Source organism: Stegodyphus dumicola, chromosome 7 (assembly GCF_044657685.1).
Source record: "Stegodyphus dumicola isolate Sdum_Otavi_A_Nest chromosome 7, ASM4465768v1".
NCBI lineage: Eukaryota > Metazoa > Arthropoda > Arachnida > Araneae > Eresidae > Stegodyphus > Stegodyphus dumicola.
The window spans coordinates 152,605,799-152,633,730 of record NC_140774.1 but is presented as its reverse complement, the minus strand read 5'-3'; the positions used below and the strand labels follow the sequence as shown (position 1 = coordinate 152,633,730).

The following is a 27,932-nucleotide window of genomic DNA, read 5'->3' as shown; positions in this document are numbered from 1 at the left end:
TCCTCAATTGCTTGACACTGTTGGACAAAAAAAAATCATATTTTCCATTTTTCCATAGCCAATATTATTCAAAAACTTCTTCTACTAGTGAACTAGATTTTTTAGAGATATTTCACATTCATAAAAAATCTTTCAGTTCTAGTTAATCATCCAAATTCCAATTTGAATTTACTCGTAGCTTTTAAAGAAATTATTTCCTAGTTTTGGCTTCATTTTCCCTCAGTAGATGGCACAAGCAGTTTTCGTTTTTTATTGTAACTTTGAATTTTATAGTCTATTGTTTTCCCTAGTATCACATGTCCACAAGCTGGTCTTTCATCATTTTCACTCTTGCAACTGAAGAAGCTGGTTTCTCAAGTAAAACCCTTCAAAATGGTATTGCAAGTTCTAAAAATTAACACTAATAACTGTTGTTTGAACTTCTAATGAAGAATGTACAATTTAAGTTTTGGTAGTTCGCTGTTGTAGACTTAAAAGGGCAGTTGCTATTTTCGGTCTATGAGAATGCACATAGGATTTTTTAAAAGGATAGTGAGAAAGGGAAAAAAAAAGAATGGTTACATTTTAAGCGACTTTTTGTTAAACCTAGTTTTAGTCTGGCCATTTTATTGAACTTTTAGAATGAAAATATATTACTCATGAAAATGTCAGTAGAAGTAAGAGCAGAAAATTTCTCAAAAACATTATTTTACAACCTCCTAATTTGTAAAAAGAAGAAAAATATATTTAGTGATAACTATTAATCTGAGTATTGCATAAATGTTTTGTAGTTCTGTTTGTAATTTATGACTGAATTGTTTTTCTTTCTCTCCCCCCTTTTCTCTTTCGCTTTTTTTTAAAACTAAAACAAGTTTCTTATGGTAAACAAGCTTCATACATATTAATTAATAACCTTTTTTTCAGATGATTCAGGTCCAAAAAATGTTGCTAGAAAATCGGTCAGTATGAAGCATCCTATGACTCCTCTTATGCCTACTCCAAAGGTGCGTAAATTTAAATCAGTGCGCAGCTATTATGGAGAAGAATCAGTTTATATCATGGATGCAAAGTGCAAGGGAAATATTGGAAGATACTTGAATGTAAGCTGACATTTCATTCAAGGTTTCAGTAATGCAAATCAGTTATCTAATGCTTTTAAGGTATTATATAGTGGAATAATTGAACTGCAAGTCCTCTAAAAAAATTAGGATATCAGAATTTGTGCAATCAATACAATTTATTTATATGAAACAAATCTAATCATGTTCTAAATGAATAACAGCTAAATTTTTTACAAATATCAATATTAGATTTTTTTTAAGCCCAAAGTAGCATTAGCCCAGAAGGGCTGTTAATTTCAAAATGGCATCTTGCATCAGTTCACTATAAATGGTACATTACTTTTTATATTGTTTCCACCAAATAGTATCACTCTATATTATATTTAAAGAAATTAAATAATGAAGAATCTGTATGAATGTATGTATGTTTCTTACATTGTGAAAAAATAAGGGTACCTAAAGCCATCAGATTTTGAATAATGTAATCCTCCATCCGAACACGGGCACCTGGAAGCCTGAATTTGTTTTATTATCTGTTTCATATTTTGTAAAACCTTTAATGAATTTTTGGTTAAAAAACTCAACAATTTCAAAGCAAGAAGTGGCAACACTGTACAGAATAAAACATTATATCCACCACCTAAGATTTCTATTGGAAAATTCTAAAGATATGTTGTTTTTAAATATTTTTAGCCCAAATGCTCTAGAAACATGTATGTTTGTTTAAATGAAAAAAATCCCTTTGTGCGTAATATAAAATATGAAAGCTTTCAGGTTTTATTTTCCCCCATATTATTTTGTAATAACTTTTATCCAATATCTAACAAACCTATTTTTTTGCCCCATTTTTATACTCATCATTCATTTCTTCTAAGGTTCCAGTGTGACCAGTTTTCGAAGATGACCTCTTCCTTTTACAGTGTTATTTATTATGATCATTACGATGCATTATTCAGGTGCCCTCAATTTGGAGAAAAGAACATTTAAGTGCTGGGTTCCTAGTAAAGAGCCCTTCAGATGGGCAGTGTGGCAGATGGCCACTCCTCATGTTGTCCTTAGAAAGTTGAAAAAGTCCACCTCCCAGGTACTGGATGAATCTGTATTTTTGGGGCTAGTTTCATTGAGTTCCTAAAACAATCACTCTTGTCCTCACTGTTGTTGAATACTTCCTCCCACCTAATACAGATTTTAGGAAAGAAAGGTTTGATCCCATAGTCAGTCCAACTTATTATTATGATAATTATGTGATTAGTATATTTTTATAATTCTTACTTTTCTTTTATGTTACTGTTATTTTGGGGCTTCAGCAAATGTTCTCATATAGACTGCTTTAAACTAAGAAAAGTTTCATGTGAATATTTTGCTATTATAAGAGAAATTTTGAATATTCATATTCTGAGGGAAATTGGTGGAACAGAAATTATGCTGTAAAAAAACTCATAATTGTTGCATTGAAATGCACTTATTTATGTTATAATATTGGTAAAAGACTTAGAAGATTATAAGAAGCATTTTTTATATAAAAATATTTGATGTGTGTCTAAAAAATTTCAGCATAGTTGAGTATATTATATATACTTATGATACTTTGTATATTGTGTCTACAATTGACATAATATACAGAGTAGTTTACTATTAATATGCTATGTATATTATGTCTCTAGATCATATTATAATCATTCTGATTTTTTCTTCTTTAGCATAGCTGTTCTCCTAACGTATTTGTGCAGAATGTCTTTTATGATACATATGATTTAAGATTTCCAACTGTAGCATTTTTTGCCCAACAGTAAGTACAGTTATTAATTAAATTGCTTTGTTATTTCACTGTTTGAATTCTTAACATTGTAGTACAAAGTCCGAAATCCAGACTTGTCTGGACTTCAGAGATTTGGGATTTTTCCGGATATTAGATCATAAATTGAAATCCGGTAAGATGGCAAGCAGAAATTATACAATTTAAAATATGAAATCATAATTTATGAAATAAAAAATAATTATGATCTAAAATGTATCAAAATTTGCAAAAAAAGCTTAATATTTATTTGTTTACTTTATTAAACATTTCTTTCAATGCAAGTTGTTTAAGTTCCTTTTTCTTTTGTCATATACAGTTGACTTTCCAATGCTCGCATAATTTTGAGATGGATATGCCTTTATCCATTTTTTGGAGCAATTCCACTTTTTGTTTAATGGACATCGAAACATGCTTTCGCTTTGTAGATCCTTTGGTAGCTTCAGAATCGGAAATTCTTTTTGACATAATCGAAAGTTCAAGCTTACTTTTATAAAATTGCTCTAACAGTCTGCAAAAAATAATAAGCTGGATCCAGTTAGAAGATTAAGGAACAACGTAATCTGCAACATTAACTGAAATAGATAATCAGATAATTTTAGCTTAGCTTATACCGTTCGTTATACATTAAACGCACATGTGTAAACGCTTTGTAGATCCTTTGGCAACTCCAGAATTGGAAAGTTCAAGCTTAATTTTTATAAAATTGCTGTAATAATAACAGTTTGCAAAAAATAATAAGCAGGATCAAATTAGAAGATTAAGGAGCAGCGCAGTCTGCTACATTAAATGAAATGCCTTAGAATCCGTTAAGATAATTTTAGCCTACCTAAATAGTGTCCGTTATACATTACTGGCTGTGTATCACAAGATTGCTGACGAAAGCCAAGTTGTTCTGCTAAATTTTGTCTTGCTCCTATTGCGTATTGAACTAAGCCTGAATTGTATTAGTTTAGTTATTCACTATACCTATGTTTATTTCTTGCACATGCTTAAAACTAATCCTGGTCCTGAATAAATAAACTCCCACTTATACTTAAGGCTTTATCTAGGGCCAACGCTAGATACCGCCTGGTGCAGTCTATAAATTCTGCTACAAAGCGCCTTCCTATGTTCTAAATTTTCGCCGCACCTAAACTTTGAATCTCGGTACTCCCCCCTCCTAAATTATAAAAAACTTCTCATCCCTTAATTTTGCTGCTCGGTGCTTCCCCAAATTCCAAGAATTGTGTCTTCCCTAAATTTTGCCGTCCAGTGCAGCCATATTCTACCGCCGCTTCTGGGTTTATGGTGAATAACATATCAGTTATTCTTAATTAAAATAGCACTAAATGTAATCTTTTGGCCTGTGAGTTTCTTTAACAAAATCTATTTTTAGCATATAAAAAGAAATTTTTGTTGAATTTTTCCTCATCAACATTTCTTAGAGCATTTAAAAAATCTGTGATCATTGCCAAGCGTAATGTTAGCAGAAAAGGTTGCCTTACTCTTGTTATTCAATTACTAATATAAAAAAAAGTTTAGACATCACTGCATGAGTTATTACTGAAGCTGTCATGTATTGATAAACATGCAGTGATGAAAGCAAAATATAATAAATAATTATTCAACAGGTCGGCGTCAGGGACATAAAATAGGTGAATGTTTCGGTTTGACATGTAATGCCAAGCAGATACTCAGCTGTGAAGCCAAATTATTAATCTCATAAGTTTATGCTTACATGATTGTTTTTTCACAATGATGTATTTTATTTAGTGCCTAAGTGAAATTAAGAATCAGAATTTTGAAGTGAAAATCTCCACATGTTTTATTAATGAAAGGAAAAATTAATGTGCATGCATAAAGTATACAAAAAAAAAAAGTTTGTGGCTTCGAGGTCCGGATTTTAGATCATTCCGGATAATGGGCATCCGAATTTCGGACTTTGTACTGTAAATAATGTAATTAAATGAACACCGATTTCTTGAAGTAAAAATTTAATGTTGTTAAGTAATATCAAATTTAAGTAATTTATGTAGCATTATATCCTGACTAATTATATGATCCAAATGTAGGTGTTATGCCTTTTCTTTGCACAGTGTGGACTCTTTGCTCTCACATGAGGATTTTAGATTAAGATATACACAGAAATTACATTTCATCACAGATGAGATTAAGTATTTTTTAATTCTCTCATGGCCAAAATGCCCAAGACAGCGTTTCATTTAAATGACCAACGGCAGAGATCACATACTGTGTTTTTTACTCTCTTCATAAAATACACAATAGCTTAAGGTGCAGTTTCCCCAGATGCAAAGCATAAGTTCATCTTTATTGTAGACAGTCTTGTTGTAAAAGGATTCTTTTGTGATTCCTTATCATTAGGTTTAAGATGATATAGTACGCATTCAGTGGCTAATTGAAACTCTTTTGTTAGGAGCTAGAATTGATATCATTTGAAACTTCTGCACGTCTTTGTTCATTAATGAACTAGGGGGAAGAAATTATGAATCTGAAATGGAATTTGAAGCATAAGGAATTTGAATTAAACAAGCAGGCAAGTGAAGGCCTTGGCTTTAGGGTTAGAAGCAGTTTTTGAAGATTTAATTGATGCCCATACATATGCCTAGTGTAACGTATTTGCGTTGCTACGCTACACTACCAACATAATTGCACTAAGAAATGTAAATTACTGCAGACGATTATCCACAGATGATGCATGCACGTAAGCCATTCCCATATGGGGATCGCCTACGTTTGTATACATTGTGACGTCATGCTTACGGGTGGTCATGCTTTCCTGAAGATTGCAACTAAGGGTAGAAATCTTAAACAAACACATGGACTCAGTTAGTTGAGCTCAGGAGTTTATTTTTCTTGCTCTCTCGTTACTTTTCACGAGAAAAATAATACAGTTATTTTCAAAGCACAAAAAAGTTACTTAGGAACAATTATTTTTATTGTTCTGAATTTCCATTGATCATTGGTAAGTAATTAATATATTTATATATTATTTATCCTCATACTGTTATTTGGATGGGTACAAATGAACCTAGATATATCGATCCCCATTTGGGGATCATGGCTGATACTGACTAAAATTGTTAAAAAAAAACTGGCCTACCACCTGCTAAAAAGAGAAAAGAAGTATTGACTTCCAATTGGAAAAAGAAGCAACCTAAGTACTCAAAACTATATGAAAATTCTGACATTATAGAGACAAGGCGAAATGATGTCATTAGAAAACTCAGGGGAAAGAAAATCCCCGGTAGAGTGCTTTGAAATACTTTTTGATAATGAAACTGTCACCTATTTTGTCCAACAGTCTGTAATACACGCCAGACAAAAAAACAATCATCAATTTCAGCTTTCTAATAACTGCCTAAAAAAATTTATTGGAATACTTCTTTTCACTGGCTGTCATTCACTTCCGCAAGAACATTTAGATTGGTGTGAAGATGAAGACATGAACATTCTGTGTGTTAGAGCATGCATGAGTCGGAATTGGTATCTGGAAATTAAACGGTACCTGCATATTAAAGGCAACTCCGATTTAAAAAGGATTCCACTAGAGGAACGTTATAACCTCTTCAAGATTCGCCCATTGATTGACAAGCTGAATGACAAATTTCAACAATTTGGGGTGTTTTCTGAAAGTTTGAGCATTGATGAACAAATGGTTCGTTACTATGGACATCACTACCTCAAACAATTTATATGTGGTAAGCCAGTGCGGTTTGGGTTCAAACAATAGGCTATCTGTTGTTCACAGACTGGATATTGTTATCAGACTCAAGTGTATGAAGGCAAATCAAAGACATTAGGAGATGATGAAAGCATCAGTGAGCTTGGGACATCTTTTGTCCTTGGGACATCTGATACCTATTCTTCAGACACCAAATGCTCATAAAGTTTACTTCGACAATTTTTTCACAGGATTTTCTCTGATGAAACATTTGCAGGACATTGATGTTAGAGCAACAGGAACTGTTCGATTCAACAGAATGAACAAATGCCCTATTGCAACAGACAAAGATATAAGGAAAAAAGAACACGGGGCATATGACTACAGATTTGATTCCCGTAATGAAATTTTAGCTGTCATGTGGAATGACAACAGTTGTGTAAGGCTTCTTATCCAATCATGAAACTATCAAACCAATATCAGAGGTGAAGTGATGGAGTAGAACAGAGAAGAAAAATATTCAAGTACCATTACCCAAACTGATATCAGAATATAACAGATACATGGGTGGAGTAGACAAGATGGACTGGAATGTTCAAAAATACAGAATCAGAATAAGGGGGGGGGGAAATGATACTTTCCTTTGCTTACTAATGCCATCAACGTAACACTGGTTAATGCCCACACACTGTATTGTATTTCAAATGATAAAATCTTGCTTTATCTTCAGAACTCTCAGATGCAAAAATGGGTGGAAGGAATTCTTTCACTAAAGCATCAATTAATCGTGTTCCTTCTGTTATCAGAATATCTTGTAACCATTATATTGAACGGACCGAAAATGGTAAACAAAGAAAATGTGCAGTGTGCAAAACAAATGCAAGAAAACAATGTGGAAAATGTAATGTTAGATTACACGCAGACTGTTTTGAACGCTGGCATTAAAAGTAGATAGTATCAGACATGATCCCCATTTGGGGATCGGACTTAAATTTAAAATTTCTGAAAAACAATTGACACATTTATGAGAAAAACATGTTTTTCTTATTATTTAGATGTAAACTAACAGAAATAAAAAAAATAAAATTTGGCAGTTAATGGGTTAAAAATGTTTTTTCAGTTATTCTGTTAGTTTTGAGTAATAAAGTTTGTTGTTCATTCAAAAATGCCGAGAGTTCTTTAAAACTTAATTACACTAGTTTATCTCAATTTATTAGCTGAAAACTCAAGTTACAGTAATAGGAACCTTATCATGAGCAGCATTCAAAGAAACCTGCACTTGAATATTCCTATCAGAAACTCTTTGCATAAAGCTAGATTATTGTTCATTTTGTAGTAGGTTGAACTATGGACACGACTTTGATAGGAATAATCAGTATTTCCTTATTATTATGGCCCTTGTATTTTAAAAGGTGTCAAGATTATCGAGAAATAGCCACCACAAACTATCTTTAAATGGCAGGCAGCCCTAATGACAATGATTTATAGTTTGCTTGTGATGAGGATCTAGGAATAAACTACACATAAATGTTAACAGTTCGTGACTACTCTGAATTCTGTCCTTTCAGGAAGTGCTCTAACTATTCCACCTGCGATCTTTTTTCAAAACAATGTTAAAAAATGTTTATTTATGAAGAAGTTAGAAAAGTACTATTAATCTTCCCCCCCCCCAAAAAAAAAAAAAAAAAAAAAAAAAAAGAAGATGCATTTTGCATGAAATTTAAATTTTAGCCCAGTCAACTTAGACAAAAAAGGGGGGCAACTGGTGGAAAAAATCCCATTTTGGAAATGGTTTTAAACACTTCCTTTAGACTTGGGTTGATGAGTGTTTAAAAATCCCATCAATTAAAGCTTCAACAGTCACAGGAAGTGGGGAGAGCTGGTGGAGGGAGAGGGATAAAGGTCCCTTTTTTCAGTGTTTTGCTTAAATCTCAAAAACCATCACTCCTACAGAAAAATACTCCATATATAAAACTGAGACACTTTCCTATAAAAATGGTCTTATGCACTTTTGTCCTAGGACGTATGGTTGCTGATCTATGAGCTTCTGAAGTTTGGATGCTATGTCAAATTGCATATTCCAGCATTCAAAAGCCTTCTTTGTAGATTATCGGCTGAAAAAAGATGATGAATGATGACAGAAAGAAAATCTTCATTTTTTTCGCCTCCTCAGCACACAGGCGCCGTTGCTACCATGATGTAAATTACCGCAGAGGCCTACAAGAAGGCAAGGTTACAGTGAGGAAAGTGATAGGGTAAAATTTTGAGGAGATAAAACAGGCTCAAAAACACGAAGTCTCATCATTGGCTTCCTTGAGCAGTATTATCTAAATTGACAATGTTGTGGAGGTGGTTGATCCTCTTCCAATATTCCACCAAGTAAGCTATTTCCAAGGAGAAAGACAAGGATCTAGAAGATCTCCGTTACAAACTGGTGCCTCATCCATTATCTCTGTTTAATAAAAAAGGGATGTGAGAGACACAGATGTCTGCATTATATGATATTTTCTTTGTTTAGCCCTATTACTCCAGACCTCAAACTTCACACTAATGTGATTGATGGCATATTCCTTCTACATCGAGTCAGGTGGGATGAAGGATCAACCTCCTCAGTGATATTTAATCAGTATGTGATTTACATTTAAAAAACAATATGGTGAATCATGCAGTCATTTTTGATTATTTTGACAAGCACAAAATATGCAGGACAAAAACATGGAACCACTATCATCACCGCATCAGTCAATATTGACTTTACTGAAGAGATGACAGTGACAGCTTCTACAACAACACTTTTTAAGTAACGAAAAAATAAGACCAGGTTCATCACTATGCTGACTCAGAAAATTATTGCTGAGGAAACTGGAGTCAGACAAGCTGATAAAATAAATGATAGTGAAGTGTGCATTGGAAAAAGCAGAATATGATTATTCTACTGCTGTGATTGGCGAGGTTATGGATCTGCTTGTATTGCTGATTGCTTTAGTTCCAAGGGAGCAAGAGAGAAAATTTTTCAAACCATAGAAGAGGAATGAGGAAAGCAGAACTCCTCCATGGAATCGCAGGAACATGACTTTGCCAAGAGCATCTTGTTCATTCACAGTTTTAGCAGCTGTGATACAATCTGTGCAATTTTCCAAAAAGGCAAGCCATCGATTGCTAAATTATTCATGAACAGCAGCCCATATTCCATTTCCCACGTTTTTTATACTAATACTTCAACACACAAGAAAGTCACAGATGCAGGGGAACATATGTTAATAGCAATGTACAATGTCAGAGTCGCCCTTGGACAAACAGCACTACTGAGCCTTCCAAATAAATCCACCACAAAGGTGAGGCCAGACCTCCTCTCTTTACCACCAACTAAAAGCTCTGCTCTGCAACACTCATACAAAGTCTATCCACAAGTTCAGCAATGATTGGGCAACAAATTGCCACCTACTGATTGTGGTTGGATGAGAGGGTCAGATTAAGAACTTCAACCCTAGCGTACCTTGCGTCATGCTGCCCTAGCTGCTCTCCTATCAACAATAATCTGCAGCTATACCAAAGACTGCGGTACACACTGTGCATGCCATAAGGCAGGCATTCAGTGCTCTTCAATATGTGGTTGTGAGAGCATGTGCAGCAATGGCCCTCTAGCTGAAGACGAGAATTCAACGTAGGAGGAAGACCCCCTTGACACCCTGTAATGAACTGTTTGACACAAGACATTCGATTTACTTACTGGCAACAATTGAATTTACTCATAATGTAATTCAAATCATCAATATTAATTGTACACTGCGGAAAAAAATGGGACAGTTCTACCGTTTTGCTGGGCCGATTGACAAATTCAAATTGCGTTTTTCATGTCTCGAAAGTGCGACTTAGGATATATATTATATTTATATATAGCACTGTTCTAACACAGTTATTTTGACACAAAATCAGACTTTTTCTGAAAAAATATACCAATTTTTTTTTACATATTTCGATTCTGCAACTCAAATTATGCCTAAATATTAAATTTAGTGGAGTTTGGTGCTAAATTTACAGAGAAATTCAAGATTTTATGTTGGCAGATTGTTTTTTCAGTTTGCATCAAGAATAGTTCACTTGGTAAACTTCTTAATATATAGCAACCTATTTTCCTTTCCCTTTTTACATTGTGCATGAGTGGGAAAAAAGTCATTGTTCATACTTTCAAATAACTTTAACAAAGTGCGTAAACCACATTTGGCATTATTATCACTTATAACAAATATGCCAGATTTCAAAATGTGCCAATACGTAAATTCACGTATATCCTAGGAAATTTTGAATAAAAAAACTGTAATTTTTTGCAGGTGTTTTTAGAAATATTTCTACTTTAAGATGATGCCAAAACTTTTATAGGTTGTAATTCAAAATGCATTTCAAAAAATTTATAAAAAATTTTTAAAAATACAAATTTAAAAAATAAATCATAAAAAATGGGCAAATTTTATTTGGAATGATTTTGAAATGTGAAAGGAAAAATAAAAAGAAGTTTAATTAAAGAAAGATATTAATAATATACAGTACAAAGTACAGTAATAAATATACAGTGCAAAGTCCGTAATCTGGACTCGTCGGAACTTCGGCAATTCTGGATTAAGGGTTTTTCTGAATTATAGATCATCAATTTAAATCTGGTAAGATGGCATGCAGAAATTATACAATTAAAAATATAAAATTGTAATTTATGAAATAAAGAGCAATTATGATTTAAGGGTATCAAAATTTACAAAAAAAAAAAAAAAAAAGCTTAATATTTATTTGTTTACTTTATTAAACATTTCTTTCAATGTCAGTTGTTTAAGTTGCTTCATTTTTTGTGCTAAATGTGCATGCGTAAACATTAAACGTGCATGCGTAATATTAAATGCACATGCGTAAAGCGTACAAAAAAAAAAGTTTGTGGCTTTGAGGTCCGGATTATAGATCATTCCGGACAATAAATGTCCGGATTACAGACTTTGTACTGTATACGAAATTCAATTAACATTGGAGCAACTAAAATTTTGAAAGCTAATTTTGTAAAAGCTACTCATGCGATTTTTACAAAACTTGGCAGTCTGGCATAATTTGAGACGTACAATCGAAATATGTAAAAAAAATGGCATGTTATTTCAGAAAAAGTACAATTTTGTGCAAACACAATTTGAATTTCGTCAATCGGCCCAGTGGAACGTGAGATATAGAACTGTCCTGTTTTTATTTTGCACAGTGTACAAGACAATTTTAGACTGTTATTTGGTTTTTAATGCAAATAAAGCACAACTTTTGAAATGATGCTACTTTTGTCAGCCCCCAACACTTAATGGGATACATCGCGGCGCGCAATGAACTGGAAGTTGATCTGTCAGCACTATCGTTATCTTCAGGGCAGATGTTTTTATTTTATTCGCCTTATAATTCCTTACTAAATGTAGTATTTAATCTCGATGTACTCCGTCTTTGATATGATTTAAATCAAGATCCTCGTCATTATAAATATCACGAAAACAAATCAAAGTTTTCTGGTTGCAATTTTCTAATTTCGGCTATGCGTAAGGTATGCTTTACGCATGCGCGCATTAAAAGAAATGTTAATAAAGTAAACAAATAAATATTAAGCTTTTTCTTTTTGTAAAGTTTGATACCCTTTAGATCGTAATTGTTCTTTATTTCACAAATTACGGTTTCATATTTTTAATTTTATAATTTCTGCATGCCATCTTAGCAGATTTAAACTGATGATCTATAATCCAGAAAAATCGATAATCCGGAATCGCCAAAGTCCCGACGAGTCCGGATTAAAGACTTTTGACTGTATTAGTATTTCAGCCACAAATAATTTTTGCTATAATATTTTAAAACCATATTCCAAGTAATATCTTTAAATCACAGATTCTGTATACTTTATATTTAAATCTGGGAATTCAACGACCACCTTTTGAATATTTGGATTATTTCATTCCTTCTGATAAAAATTATTTCAAGATAATCTTTCCATAACAAACTTATATTCCTCTAAAACTGGTTGAGTTATTTGTTATTTTATTTGTACTATGTAAAAGACAGTCACACCCAAAATAAATTTTAGAGCAAAATATATAAAAAGTTTAAAATATAAACTTTTTATATATTTTGCTTATGAATTAGAATTTTGTGAATATTTTAAATCTTACCAAATCTTCCCCTTAGTTATATTACAGCTGGAACAGAACTGACCTGGGACTATAATTATGAAGTTGGTAGTGTTAGTGGTAAAGTTATGCGCTGTCATTGTGATGCAAGGACTTGTCGTGGGAGATTGCTTTAAGCATTATAAAAACAGTCTTTCAAAATATGACATCTGCCATAATTCATCTGTACAGCAGTCATTTATTTTTATTTATTATGAATACTGTGTTGCAAGTCTTCATTTTTACGAACAGTGCATCATCAATTTGACTTCAATTTCATGTGCAGCTCTGCTGTCGGAGAATGTGCCTTAAAATCTTGCTGTGGATTTTTTTAAATAGGGAGAAAATGAAATTAAAAACTGTAAATGATAGTATAATGTCATTGTGTATATTTTGTAAAGAATTTTCTGTATGTGTTTGTTTTTATTGGAATGTCATGTAAAGATTTTTTTGTATTCAGGTTTTCTGTACTTCAGATAATCTAGGTTTCATTTTAAAATTTTAATATTCTGAATAATATTGTAAAGAAAGTATTGAAAAATGCATTGATGTGGAATATAACCCCCTTTCTGTCATATTCTGAATCAGATATTCAACTGGATAAAGCTAAAATCTTTATGAAAACACTTTAATTCAGATTTTTATGAATACAACTAAGTCTAAAAATGTTGACAAATATTAAGTACAGGAATCTTGTTTTATATCTAGTCTATTTCAGCATTTGCATACAAAGAATACTTTTTTACAGAATTTAAATTTATCTTTGATATCTGTATATTAATTATTATGCACATTTGGCTTTTTTTAGGGGGGTAGTTATTTATTTTAAAGTTATCATTCTTTGCATTACTGAAAACTAGAAAATAGAATAGTCATATTTGAACAATACTTTTAATATTTAAAGCATGTCCTTTCTCATGTTTACATTATGTTACATTCTTTGAATTTTCATTAATATTCTTTTGGGAGAAGAAAATGATTTATAATAGGTGATTCATCTTTATTTATGTAAAACTGTAAAATTTAACTTTTATTCATATAAAATTTACAGTCTGAGATTTATGTGTAGCATTCTTTCAAAATTATTATCTATTATTGCATTTGCTGAAATAGCAAAGTATTGAATGTAAATATGTAGTTGTGTAAATATGGTCCTGTTTATAGCTAATTTTTATTAACACATAATATTGTATTATGTTGCTAATTATTTGTATAACATAAAGTACATTATTTCTAATGTGAAAAAAATTATATTGAACTAAAAGCATAAGTAAAATATTTCTAGGGGGTTACATTTCATAATTCAGATTTTTGCTCCTGCTTTTTGTGCTGTGTAGATTGAAAAATGCTGTGTAAATGAATGAAAGAGAATAAATATACTGTATATATTTATAGATGAAACACTGCCATCTGTTGCTCAAAATTTATGAATGTAAACTTATGAAGTGTATTTATGATTAAAATTTTTTATTTATGATTAATTTTTTGTCTTATTGTATTTATATATTTTTTAGTGTATGTAGGTTATGAGTAGGAATATGAATGCGTGTAAGACAAAAAAATGCACATTAAAAGATATTACAAAATTATGGTATAAAGTGGACCTTTTTCCTTACCAAACTTGAATAAGATACAGATAATGGGTATTATTTTGGGAAGCATAAAAATAAAATTTTTAAACAATTTTAATTGAGTCTACATTTATTATAGGACCATTCCATTACAATGCCCTTTTTTCTATAACATAAGGGTTCATTGATATGAAAATACATACAGAGGGAATGCCAGTTGTGAAGCATGTTTTGTGATTCTTGAGATAACAAACTGCTGAGCTAGAAAACTTGTGAGACAATGAATTTAATCATTTACTATCTGTTGCCTTTTTTTTTTTTTTTTTTTTTTTTTTTTTTTTTTTTTTTAAATCCAAAAGGGGCAATTTGCCCAGGGCTATTAATTTCGTTTTGGCATTTTGCATTCATTCACTATAAACATTGATTCACCTTTTTAAATTGTTGCCACCAAATATTATTACTCTGTATTATATTTAAAGAAATTAAATAATGAAGAATCTACATGAATATATGTATGTTTCTCGCATTGTGATAAAATAACGGTACCTAGAGCCATCAAAATTTGAATAACGTAATCTTCCATGGAATATGGGCATGTGGAAGCCCAAATTTGAATTTGAAATTTGTTTTATTATCGATTTCATATTTTGTAACACTTCAATGAATTTTTTATTAACAAACTCGACGATTTTAAAGCAAGCAATGGCAACACTGTACAGGGGTAAAACTTTTTTTTTTTTATCTTCAGCGCATACAACTCTGTATCAGAAATTCTAAAAATAGGCTGAATTTTATGGTTTAAATGTGAAGAACATGATATTTAATAAATAAAGGTAACACACAAAATGTTAAAAGAATGCCCCTCTGGGTGTAATGTAAAATCTGCAAGCAATATGGAGATGCTAAGACATCACACATCCCAGTAAAGAAGTCGAGTCTCAAGGTCGAGTATGGTCAACCAAATGACGATGGCATGATCAAGATCAAAAAGGCTAGGCCTCTCAGCAGTGAATTCCACACCGATCAGTAGTTGGCAGTTTGCTGTACTTGGCAATGGGAAACCGACCGGATATTGCCTGTGCAGTGAGTTTGATGTCTCGAAAGCTGAACAATCCTGCAGAGATTGATTGGGAAATCATAGACAACATTAATATACCTTCACAACACTATAGGGCACGGCATTGTGGACAATAATGAAGATGATAGAAGTTTGATGTTGTTTAGTGACGCAGATAACAACAGCTGTGCAGAAACACGCAGGTCTCAAACAGGTGTTATTCCTTTCTATGGTGGAGGTGCAATTACGTGGCGAAGCAAGCTACAGGAGGCCATATCCAGTTCAACGACAGAGTTCATGGCAGCAGCTGATGCCACGAAAGACCTGATATGGTTGAAGGGCTTGTTCAATGAGATAGCTAATAATGTCTCACTGCCTATCCTACAAATTGATAATCAGAGTACTGTCAAGTACATCAAAATCCAATGTTCCACGCACGCACAAAGCATATTAACCAAAGGTACAAGTTTGTGCAAGACGAGTTCTCGAAGGGACATTTTCAATTAGGCTATGTCAGAAGTAATGAACAACGAGCAGACATTCTGACGAAGGCGCTTCCAGCACCTCAGTTTCATTTTCAGAAGAACTTGATTGGTGTAAAAACAGTCAATAAAGGTTAATCTATATGAACAATGACTATTTTCATGCTCGAAGGAGGCTATTGAGAATCGAGCATTTAATTGATATAATATGCAATTTCAGTGGCATCATTGTTTTGTTGTATTTTTATGTTTTATGCATCTGGCATCACTATTATTTTCGTCATTCTAAAAGTTATCATGTAAACAATAAGACATACGTAAGTTTTCTTTACCTTTTTTTGTTAATAAAGTCTAAAAATTCAATTAGCCATTACTCTGTTAATTTTATAACACAAGATAAGTCACTTACTGTCTGAATAACTTTCTAGATTGGCTTCTATCAATTTCTGAATCACCTTTCTAAGATTTTCTAAATGTTCTTCAAAACTCTTTCTACAATGATGTCATCCAGGTATATCAGATAGGGCTTTGTAGGAAAGACCTCTTAACACTGTCTCCATTAGGCAATGGGCTATCGTTGGCCACTTACATAGTCCAAACGGCATCACCTTCAACTGCCAAATTCCTTGCTTCGTAGTAAAAGCTGCCTTTTCTTGGTTATCAGGTACCTGCGTGAATATCCACTCTTTAAATCAAGAGTCAAAAATCACTTGCTTCGCAAAATGTACTTGAACTATCTTTCTTTCTGACCAGGATGATGGGAGATGCCCATTGGAAGGCTGGATAATGTCACTTTCTTGCTTGTCCTTTAGAAGTTTTTCTACCGCTTCCTGTTTAGAAACTGGTAATAGACATTTTACCTATTGTTTGATTGGTGGATGATCCCTAGTATTAATTCTGTGCTTTGTCAAACTGACACAGCACAGAAAACTTACTGTCGCAGTAGAATGTGACTACATTCACACTTCGAATGTAGGTCGACACAGGTTCGACCTACATTCGAAGACTAGGGAGAGAAAAACTTCTTGAAAGACACGTTCGGCAACAGTCCTCTCTTCATCACTTAGCCATGCATTTTGCAGTAGCTTTGATATTAGAGTCTCAGGGAGTCATGCTGCAACCACTTCACCTTTTCTAATGATTTTTTGTTTATCACTAACGCTGGTAACTGTCCTCGATAAGTCGATGGGTGCTGAAACTAATAGTACTCGTCGCGGTGTGTCACAGTTCTTGGGTTATTCCATTACACCGTACCAGAAATTTCTGTTTACGGCTATGAATCCAAGAAGTAAAAATTCTGTTCTTCCTAGTACTATGATGTAGTCTTGAGCTATGATTTGGTGGGCAGATTTTATTCTTTCATCATCAATTCCAAATAGCATTATGTCCTCAGCGGCAGAATGCAGTTCGTTATTTTTAAAAATCCAAAGAAAAATTGTATTTTTGTAGAAAGTCTAATCCGAGTATGCAAGGGTCTGTAATATTTGCTACGTATTGCGTGTAATGTTAGATGCCACTTCCAAACACGATGTTAACGTTTAATTTCCCATCGATGTTGATTTTATTCCGGTACACAAAATGGGGCGGTGTCTAGATGACTTTACCTTCCAGCTATTAAGCTTAATCTGTTTGGATGATCATAACTTTGGCCTTTGGCTCTTGTATCACTGGTTATATTCCAAAGAACTCCATTGATGTGTCTAATGATGAAGAGTCCATTACTAATGCCACTCATTGCAAAAATCTAAACCTTTTTAAAACGGAACTTTTCATTATATGGCAACCTGCACTCTTTGAGATGGCCATGGAGTTTCCCTTCTTCTTCCTGGGAACGGTCTGTGGTGTTCTACACTTCTACACATGCCCTGTGGTGTTCTACACTTTATTCGTACTGAACCAAGCACCACAGTTCCAGCACATTGAGTTGGTTTCTTGTTACTCCTATTCCATCTCAAGGCATTGAGTTGTCAGGTTAAATCATCTAAATGAGCCATTACTTAACCTTCTGGGTGGCGGTCCCTACAAGTTGCTTGCTCGGCTGCCTCAAATTTCATGGAGTACACAGAGCGCTTTTTATGTCCTTATGTCCTTGACTTCAGTCATTTGTAGAGCTTTTTGTATTTCAGGATCCCGGATGCCGTCGATGAAGTATCGCAGGAACAAGATTTTCCTTGTTTCTGTTGGGCGTTCTGGAAAGGCGAGATGAGACAGCTTTTCAAAATCTCGGAATGTTATTGATGGGAGAATAATTACGTTCAATTATTAATTATGTTTCAGTTCTGGTTTCACCAACAGATGGCGCCATTTGCTTATTCTTGTTCAGGCTTTCTTATCTTATCTAATCATTATTTCCTATCTTTTTCATTTGCGGTTCTCAGCTGAGGATGGTAGTTCGGTAAAACCATCGAAACTAGTCCTGTGAAAATTTTGAAAATATAACGCTGATTTTTGTTGTTTGACTTCTGAATTAGTATTTGTTCAGCGTGTTATTGTGTCTTAAATTAAAACATATTAAAAAATATCTACGATCATCGGTGAGCCAGGAGCGTTCTGGCAACCGAAAATCAAACCGCAGATCAAATTATGGCGATTCCATGCATTTATTTGCAAAACAAAAGGCTTGCAGAGTAAAATTTTAACTTTCATTACTAATTCCGTGATATTTTAGTAGCGTTAAAGCAGGTAAGAATTAAAATTACTTATGAAATAGGAAGTATGAAAAACAAGACAGGAAGCACGAATACTCTCAGTAATAACCCATATTCTGTATAATCTTTTCAGAATATTTCCTTTCGGCAATAGGCTTTTCTCGGCAATTTCCCATTAGTGGCTGAGCAATAAAAGCGGCTGAGCACTAGTAGTTCGGTCCGAGAGTCAAGTATATGTGAATGTGTTGACTGTAGGAGCATTTCCGTGATTTTCCCTGTGTGTAACATAGATACGGGCTAGTTTTTCTTTCAAATATTTTCCACTGGCCATTCCTCCTTTCCCATGCAGTGCCTAATGGTGAAATACATAGTAAATAATCAGACAAATGTCCTCAGCAGTGGCCGAGTGATTAAGAGCGCTGAATACTGGTAGTTCGACCTTGTCTGGGTTCAAACCCAGGCAAGCGGGCTGGCTGCATGGGTTGTTTTCGTGGATTTCCTCATGTGTAACATGAATACGAGCCAGTTTCCTTTAAAAGTTCCTTCACGAACCAGCTTCCCTTAAACAATGTTTCTACGGGACATTCTTCCCTTTCCATGCAATTCCTAATGGCGAAAAACACAGTTAAATAATCAAACAAATGTCCTCAGCAGTGGCCGAGTGATTGAGACCGATGAATACTGATACTTCGACAATGTCTAGGTTCAAACCCAGGAGAACGGCTGGCTGCATGGTTTGTTTTCGTGGATTTCCTCATGTGTAACGTGAATATGATCCAGTTTCCTTTAAAGTTTCTCCACGAAAGCACCTCTCGTCTAAGCAGATAGCTCTCCTGTCTTTGTCATATTCATATAACCTAACCTAATTTAACCTGTATGCAATAATATGGAGTAGTGAAACACTTAGGAGATGCCCGTTTCCCCTAGAAAGGAAGAACAAATCGTGGCGAGGACTGGAGGGTTAGAAGCACTCAGGATTAGAGTTAGGATTAGGATTGAATCCGAGAGTAAGCTCAACAGAAAGGCGATTCTCCTAGTAGGGGACGATCTTCTAATTATGTAACTTTGGTACGTATTTTTCCTTTATAACGGGAAAAAAAAAAAAAGCACGTAAAGAATTTAGTATAAAATGGAGCTTACGTTTTTAACTGAAACCCTATCTATTTCTGTATTTATTAAACAAATTAAAATCTGTTAGAGAAACTTAAAGGGTGATGGCAGCAGTTTCAGCTTTTGCCCCACATAAAAAAAATCAAAGATCTGGCGCTGGTGCAAGCTTATTATTATTTTGAATAAGTAGTTAGTTTATGATTAACATCTTTATTGCCGTTTCTTTCTCTGTTTCTCTACTCGAATACAAATTAATTGCAGCATATTTTAGGTGAGAATTTCAGATTGTAAGACAGCATGTTTCTGCTTCTCAAGGCCAAATTATTAAGTTTCTGCTAGCTTAGTTAAGACTGCATTCTTTGGCTTTGCATGATAGTTTCTGATATTCAAAACCTTGTATAAGCATTGTCTGTGGTGAAATTAGAGGCCGAATTGTTTAGTATATACCAGATTAAAGTTGAAGAATTTATGGAGTTTATATTGAAAAGAATGCAACTTGTAAATTTATTATATGGGGGAAAATACCAATACAGAGGTTATCCAAATTATACAGCCTAGGTTGCTACCACAGATTCAGCACTTTGTGGCATTGCAAAACCCACAGCATGTTAGAACAGTTGATTGAGCTTGCGGTAAAGTTTGAAAGTATGAAGCTACTGGAAAGCATGCATACATTGGGATATGGCCAGAGGCCAAATGGACAGTTTTGTAGGCCTGTAGTGGAAAGTAAGCCAAAGTGTGATAGCAGTAAACATTTTGAAAATAAAAAAGAAATTTTCACCTACAAAAGGCAATCACTGAGATAAATCACTAAAAAGAAAACAGAAGACAAAAAAAAAAAAAAAAAAAAAAATGTAAACTAATAAGGGGTACTGATATATGGTACAGTCAGCCCGGTTGGAGAAAAATCCCTCTCGAATTTACTTAATAACCTTCTAAAACCGGGCCAAAATTCTCATAATATAGCCTTCAGACCGGCGCAATCCAAAACACTTTTACCCTCTCTTTGACATTTTCCTAATGAGAAAAGTCGTTAGTCCCCTCTATGGATGCAGTAAAATTTACATGTTTGTTGGGTGCTGTTCTATAGTAGATGGGTTGCTAGATTTGCGATTTTTTTCGATGATTATTTTGCTTTCATTTAAATGAAGTCTATTTAGAACAAAATGTATGCAATGTTTATACTTCATTTACTATTTCTAATCAATCTCGGCAATAATTTGTGAATTTTATAATTTTGTTTTCACACTTCACTTATATTCGCATATTTTCTTATTAGAAATTAGAAAACGAAAACAAAATTTTACAAAATATAATAAATACGAACTAACTTTGTAAGTCTGCAGGTTGAAATGCGATTTTTAATAACATAATTTCATTAACAAAATAATGGTAATGACTAATTTAATGAAATAATAATAATAAATTCATTAATAATATTTATTACTATTAGATGATTAGAATGAGATTTAATACAATTAGATTTTGAGATGAACTTACAGCAATAATAAAGCTTTACATAACAATAACAGAGCTTTAAATCTGCTTTTTTCGATAATTTTGTTATTATAATATAAAAAAGAAAATCAGAGATAAATTGGTTGCGTTTCATCATTAACTTTAACAAATATTACATTGGATTATCAGGCAAAGGAGGTATATCTTTAACGGTAATTTTTCTTTGTAAAATTGGCTTTTGCTTATCTCAGCAGAGAAAAAAAAAAAAAAAAAAAATCTGTAACCTATACATGCAATCATCAAAAGTAATTTTCAGTACAGTTTTAAATGTTTATGAAGAATTCTACGTCAATTTCCTTTCATGGGCAGAAATTTCGTCTAAAACCATCGTTATATCCAAAGGTTGAAATCTATTTCATTTTCAACGAATATTCTATTTGCACATAATATATTTTCTAATTTATTTTAGAAAGAGTGATCTTTCATGTTTTCAAGAGAATAAGGGCATACTGGGTGTTGACACAATGTAGTAAATCTGTTTTTCATATTTCTTCCAGTAATGAAAACGATTGCCCTGGAATATTTTCAAAGCAAAATTAAGGAAACTGTTTATGCCAAATTTTGCATAAAATATCTTCTCGCGTATTTTTTTATTTAAAGTGCAAAATTTTCTCTTTGAAAAATAAAAAATCATGAATAGAGCAAACTTAATTCACGAGAAATAACTTTGAAATGCAATAATTCCATCGTAATATGAAATAGTGGAGCATGGTGGAATACAGCTTTTATTTATTCACAAATAATTCCCTCATATGCCTAATTTATGTACTGTCGATTGAGAAATATAGGTTAGTAAATTAAACCGGTTATTTCAATACTTTTTCTTTATCATTTTTTTTACGGGCTCTTCAGTAGAGCGGTAAAGATGGCTGAACACTTGTAGCTCGCTCGGATTTGAGTTCCAGCTAAAGGGTTGGATTAATGGTTTTCGTGTAACGTTAAATATAAGCCAGCCTCCCTTAGAAAGTCCTCCGCAAAGGCATCCCTCCCTTTATACAGGGAATTGTTGTGTGCTTTGATGTAATTCAGTAAGCGAACAAAATTAATCCAATCAAACCCGGAGAACGGGTTGATTATATGTGCAGTTTTCCATCAGGAACATAAATGCGAGCAATTTCTCTTAAAAAGGTTTACACGAAAGCATCCATCCCCTTAAGCAGATAGCGTTCGCGTGCTTTTCCGTAATCCAATCCTAATTCTCATACATTTAATAGAAAGTTGACATACACCTTATTACAGACAAAAAGAATTCTTATTTTAGAGATAATTTTTTTTATTAATTTGTCTGAATTCCCTTTATCTCTCGAAGAGTATAAGAATTTCAGCAAATAAAACTGGCCGAAATTTTATGCAAAATAACTGATGTTTTGATTCAATTTAGTAGAAGTTACGTGAGCTTTAATGATATTTAAATACTTTTTGACAGATGCCATCCTAAAACAGGATCTAAAGATAAATTGGTTTTATTTCATTTACAATGAATGAAAATCATTCAAAGCAATCATTGAATGAATGAAAATCACAAAAACTATTATGCATGCAATTGTCTCTTATTTATCTCCTGATAAATCAGACAAAATTGCTCACATAATAGAAGCACTTTGAAAAAGTTAACAGTTCTTAATGGTTTTATGCACTCCAAAACAGAAAGGGTCAAAATAACATCTTATTATTCATAAGTATAAAAAAGAAGTAAACCATAAAAGCGGTTTTACCTATTTTCTAAAAGGGCATTAAATCTAAACTATTAATCTAATCTTATTTGCTAGGATTAAAAAGTATAAAATCTGGCACGCTTAAAGAGCGTTCAAAATCGCTGACGTTTTAATCATAGCAAAAGTTAGTACTAAAAAGTTAGCACCAAAATTATGAGACAGCGCTTTAACATTTGAGAAAGAGATGGCTTCTATTTTATTTTCAAGTATATTGGCGCAAGACGAAACCTGCGGTTTTTGCGAAAATGTAGCCAAACTGATAAGAAGAGGGAAACAATGCGTAACCAGCGACAATGGATCACCCAGCGATCTACAGGTAGGCAATTCTATAAAATAGGGAGGGGATGGCTGGTACGACAGTTGTACCACAGACGGAGTTAAAGAAAGTCATTTTCCTGGTACAACTGCTGTACCGCCGGCTTTAGGAGGCAATAAATATTTGGCCCTGCCAGTCATTCAAATTCTGTTAAATAATGTACCACCGAATGCATTAGGGACATAAAGTTGTTTCTTACCAGAAAAAAAAAAAAAAAAAAATTAACAGTACAGAGTATTTGGTATTAAAGGAACGAGAGTTATTGCCGCACAAGGCAAACAGTGAAGTCTAAGGACTCTATTCACTGGACAAGAAAAAGAATGCAGAAGCATTTAACCAGTAGATGAAAATGCATCCAACTATTATGCTGACTGTCATTCTCTTAGAAAGGGAGAAAACAAAACCTTGGGAAGCAAATATGGGCCATTTGGGTGTTCTACAAATGGAGGGATGCCTTCAGAAGGTTAATATGAAAGTTTTATTTGCATGTTTAGCTTGTTGAAATTGTGAATGATAAGAAACTGAAATTAAAGGTATTATAATTCAGTTATATTACATCACTATATATGAAGGCTTGTAAGGAATTGAAAGGTATCGTAATTCTGTTATATTATATCACAAATTAGATACACTGTTTATGTTACAACTCGAACGTTAATTGAGCGAAAGTTTCTCTTCTGCCAGTGGCAACGAGGAGTCGAAAAACGAACTTGGAAGAGAGCAGTCGCGCACTCGGTTTCTCTCGATAGAATTTGATACGAAGGGGGGATAATCCCCATCTTTTGATTTAAAATTAATCTCTAATTATGTATATATTGTAATATAAAAGATATGTGTAAATAAAAGTCATTAAGACTTAATTGAAGTAGTGATTTGAATCGAATATACAAATCGAAAGCTCTCCCAAATAGAACTATGGATTATAGAAATAACATATTTTAGTGGTGCCTTCACCAAAGGACTTTTGGATTAGAATTTCGAAGATTAGCAGATGGACTACCTGTAAACAGGTAAGCAATTTTTTTTCTTTGAAAATTTGGAAAAAAAACTGAGTTTAAATATTGTGATTAGTCAATTTTAAACATGGAAGCTTTAGACAAACTGAAGCAGAAACGTACGAATGAACCCAGTAGCGTTACGAAATTAATTACAAAAATAGAATCTTTGTTATCAGAAAATATCGAAAACACAAACATTGAGGAATTGCAGGTGATGAATGAAACAATTCTCGAAAGAGAAAACACGTTGAAAATGTTGAATTCACAAATCGAAACTCAGTTAAAAGATTTTGAATTTGAAAAAGATATTTCTACAAGTGATAAATACGATGAACAAATTATGTTTGCAAAGTTTAGAATTAAAATAAGATAAAATAAATGTAATGAAAATTTGTCTGTGAAAAATGCATCAGATACAAATTCTTTGAACACTTCTGTTTCTGAAATAAATGTATCGTTATCGGCTATGAAATTGCCAAAGTTAAATATTCCGAAATTCTCAGGAGATGCAGAAAAATGGTTAGAAGTTTTCAAGCTGCGATTGATCAGACAAAGTTAACGCTTTGTTCTGATCAATCGCAGCTTGAAAACAAGCAAGATTGAAAAATTCGTATACTTGAAATCATTATTGATAGGGCAAGCATATAATGTCGTTGAAAGATTTCAGTTAACCGAACACAATTACGATTCGTGCTTAGAACTTTTAAAAGAACGCTTTGGAAAACCAGAGAAAATTATAAAATCACATATGAATAATCTTTTTTTTGAACATAGAACCAGTTAAAAATTCTTCTAACTTAAATGCACTAAGAAGATTACACGACGCTTGTGAAATAAACATTCGAAGCTTAAGTATTTTAGGAGTAACTTCAGGTTCGTACGGTTAAATCCGATATTATTGAAATTATCGCCTCATGATTTGATTCTCGATTATCACAGAAAGCGTGATCCCAAAGAGGAATCTGATGTTACAGGTTTAATTGCTTTTTTTAAAAACGAAATTCAATGCCGCGAACAAACGTACACAGTTAACAAACCGGAAAAGAAACTCGTTCCATTGAACGAAAAGAATAAATACTTCGACAAACACATAAGTAATTATAAAAACACAAACAATAAGTTTAACTCTAAAGTTCACTCCTCGTCGGCGGCAGAATTATTAGCTTCTGTAAAAGAAGAAAACTGTATTTTTTGCAAAAATAACACACATAATAGTGAAAAGTGTAATATGAGTGTAAATGAAAAACGAAATGTACTGAGATTACAAGGTCGATGTTATGTTTGTCTGGCTCAAGGTCATGGATTTTCCGATTGTTCTAAGAAAAACTCTTGTGTATACTTCCACAAAAAACATAATGCAACCCTTTGTTACAAAAATGAGAAAAAACCAGAAGCATTGCAATCAAAAGGTGTAGAAAATTCAGCGTGCAATCACATTAGCATCGGTAGGAATAAAATATTTTTACAGACGGCGACAGAAGAACTTAAAAGTAGGTCACGCAATAAATTAGTTCGTTGTTTATTTGGCAGCGCTAGTCAACGCTCGTATATTCAGAAATGTCTGTCTAAACAACTGGGATGAAAAGTCGTGGGAAGGGCAGAAATAATGATTCATACTTTCGGATCTCAAGTGCCTACCAAACAGAACTGTGCGCGAGTAGAAGTAAAAATAAAAAACATTTTCGATAACGAAGAATTAATTATTCAGGTTTTAGAGACTGTTGAAATATCGAGTGCTGAGCTAGACTATCCTCCGCAAAATATTAAGGAGTTGTCAAAAGATAGGGGAATAATTTTAGAGGATGTTGATCACGAATCTTTAGATAACAAGAACGTATCTTTACTTATTGGAGCTGATAATTATTGGAAATTAGTAAAAGACAAAATTGAACGTTTGAACTCAACATTAGTTACAATGGAAACCAAAATGGTTGGATTTTAATGGGAAAACTGTCTGATCATATCGATGATAAAGAAAATGTAACTAATGCCGTCGCAGTGACTTTTTTATTAATTCACACATCGAAGATTGAAAATTTGTGGAAATTAGATTTATTGGGTGTTCGAGATCCTGTTGAAACAAAATGCAGAAAGGAAATGGAAATTGCCGCATTGAATCATTTTAACGAAACTGTTACCTTTAAAGAAGGAAGAAAGGATTGTTTAAGTCAAAATTTCGATACTGCTAGACAGAGTTTAAACAGTACGACACACCGGTTGATACAAAAGGGCAAATTCGAGGATTACGAAAATGTTTTCACAGATTCGTTAAATGAAGGTATTGTAGAAGTAGTCCCTGAACACGAAATGAGTAATCAGTGTCACTATTTACTACATAAAGGGGTATTCAAAGAAATTGCGACCGGTTTTTGATGCTTCCTGTAAAGACAAAAATTCGCGCTCACTTAATGATTGCCTAGAAAAGGGTCCAAATTTGCTGGAAAAAATTAGTCCTATAATTTTAAGATTTCGCAAGAATAGAATAGGAGTTATTTCAGACATAAGAAAGGCTTTATTGCAAATGTCAGTGAATAACAGTGATCGAGATTTCTTACGATTTTTATGGTGGAAAGACTTTGACAAGGAGGAACTTAAAAGTTTTTAGACATAAACGCGTTGTTTTTGGATTGAATTGCAGTCACTTTTTATTGGCTGCTGTATTAAGCCACTATATTGATCTAAATTTGTCTAAATATCCTGAAACAGCGGAAAATTTAAAAGAATCATTCTACGTAGATAATTGCATTACATGTGTTCCTGATGAAAAGACACTTACGCGATTCATCGGGGAATCGAAACAAATATTAGATTCCGCGTCATTCGATTTGAGAGGGTGGGAGCACATTTCTCTTTTGAAATCTGAAGACAGTATAGAATCTACTCCTGTATTGGAAATTTTGTGGGATAAGGAAGATGATAGCCTTTTCTATGAGGTGAAGACTGCTACTTACAAACCAGTGAATCTTACTAGAAGAAATATATTGTCTGCGGTACATCGCATTTTCGACCCCATGGAATTTCTCTGCCCTATAACGCTAACACCTAAACTACTCATACAAAAGACATGGTTGTTAAAAATTGTTTGGGATACAAACATACCCAAAGACTTAGGAAAAGAATTCTATTCGTGAATTGATGATTTGTCACTTTTATCCAGTATTAGAATTCCAAGGGCTTTAGATATAAATGGAAATGAGGCTGTTCTCCGAACCTTATCCAATGAAAGTCGTAGTCTTCATACGTTCTGTGACGCAAGTAAACTAGCCTATGGATGTGTGATTTATTTAAGAAAAGAAACAAGTGAAAATGTATCGGTGCATTTTCTTCTAGCTAAAAGTAGAGTGAGTCCATTAAGAAAAATGACCATAAATCGTCTAGAATTATTATCCTGCTATATAGGAGTCAGACTCGCAGCTCTTGCAAACACTCAAATTAGACAACGTTCCAAGGAACTACTGGACAGATTCGAGTACTGCTCTTTCTTGGATCCTAAAAGATGACCATTGGGCGCCATTTGTCGCAAAGAGTAAAAAAGATACGAAAATTGTCATCGGAATCTGAATGGCGTCACATTCCAGGAAATTCAAATCCAGCAGATATACCATCACAAGGCTGTTCGATTAAGAGTTTTGTGAAATCTCGCTGGTGGCAAATGCCAGAATGGCTTATGAAAAACGACGAAGAGTGGCCAACTAGTGAAGTGATTACCAACGAAGAAATTATGAAAGAAAAGCGAAAGAACATTATTTCGACTTTGGCTAATATCACTGCTGAAAAATGGTATCTGATGCACTTTTCAAATTACTTTAAAATTGTGAGAATGATTTCTTGGGTTCTAAGATTCA

General features: G+C 33.3%; 1 protein-coding gene across 9 annotated transcripts in view; it reads left to right on the top strand.

The window, feature by feature from the left end:
• Positions 1-14,153, top strand: part of egg (SET domain bifurcated histone lysine methyltransferase eggless) — a 318,317-nt gene extending 304,164 nt beyond the window's left edge. For all 9 annotated transcript variants that reach the window (XM_085820928.1, XM_085820924.1, XM_085820920.1 and 6 more), the window contains 3 exons: positions 904-1,079; positions 2,741-2,829; positions 12,692-14,153. In XM_085820928.1, the coding sequence (XP_085677054.1) occupies positions 904-1,079; positions 2,741-2,829; positions 12,692-12,809 (383 nt within the window). In that variant the 3' untranslated portion in view covers positions 12,810-14,153. The remainder of the gene's footprint in view (positions 1-903; positions 1,080-2,740; positions 2,830-12,691) is intronic.
• Positions 14,154-27,932: the final 13,779 nt, after the last annotated feature.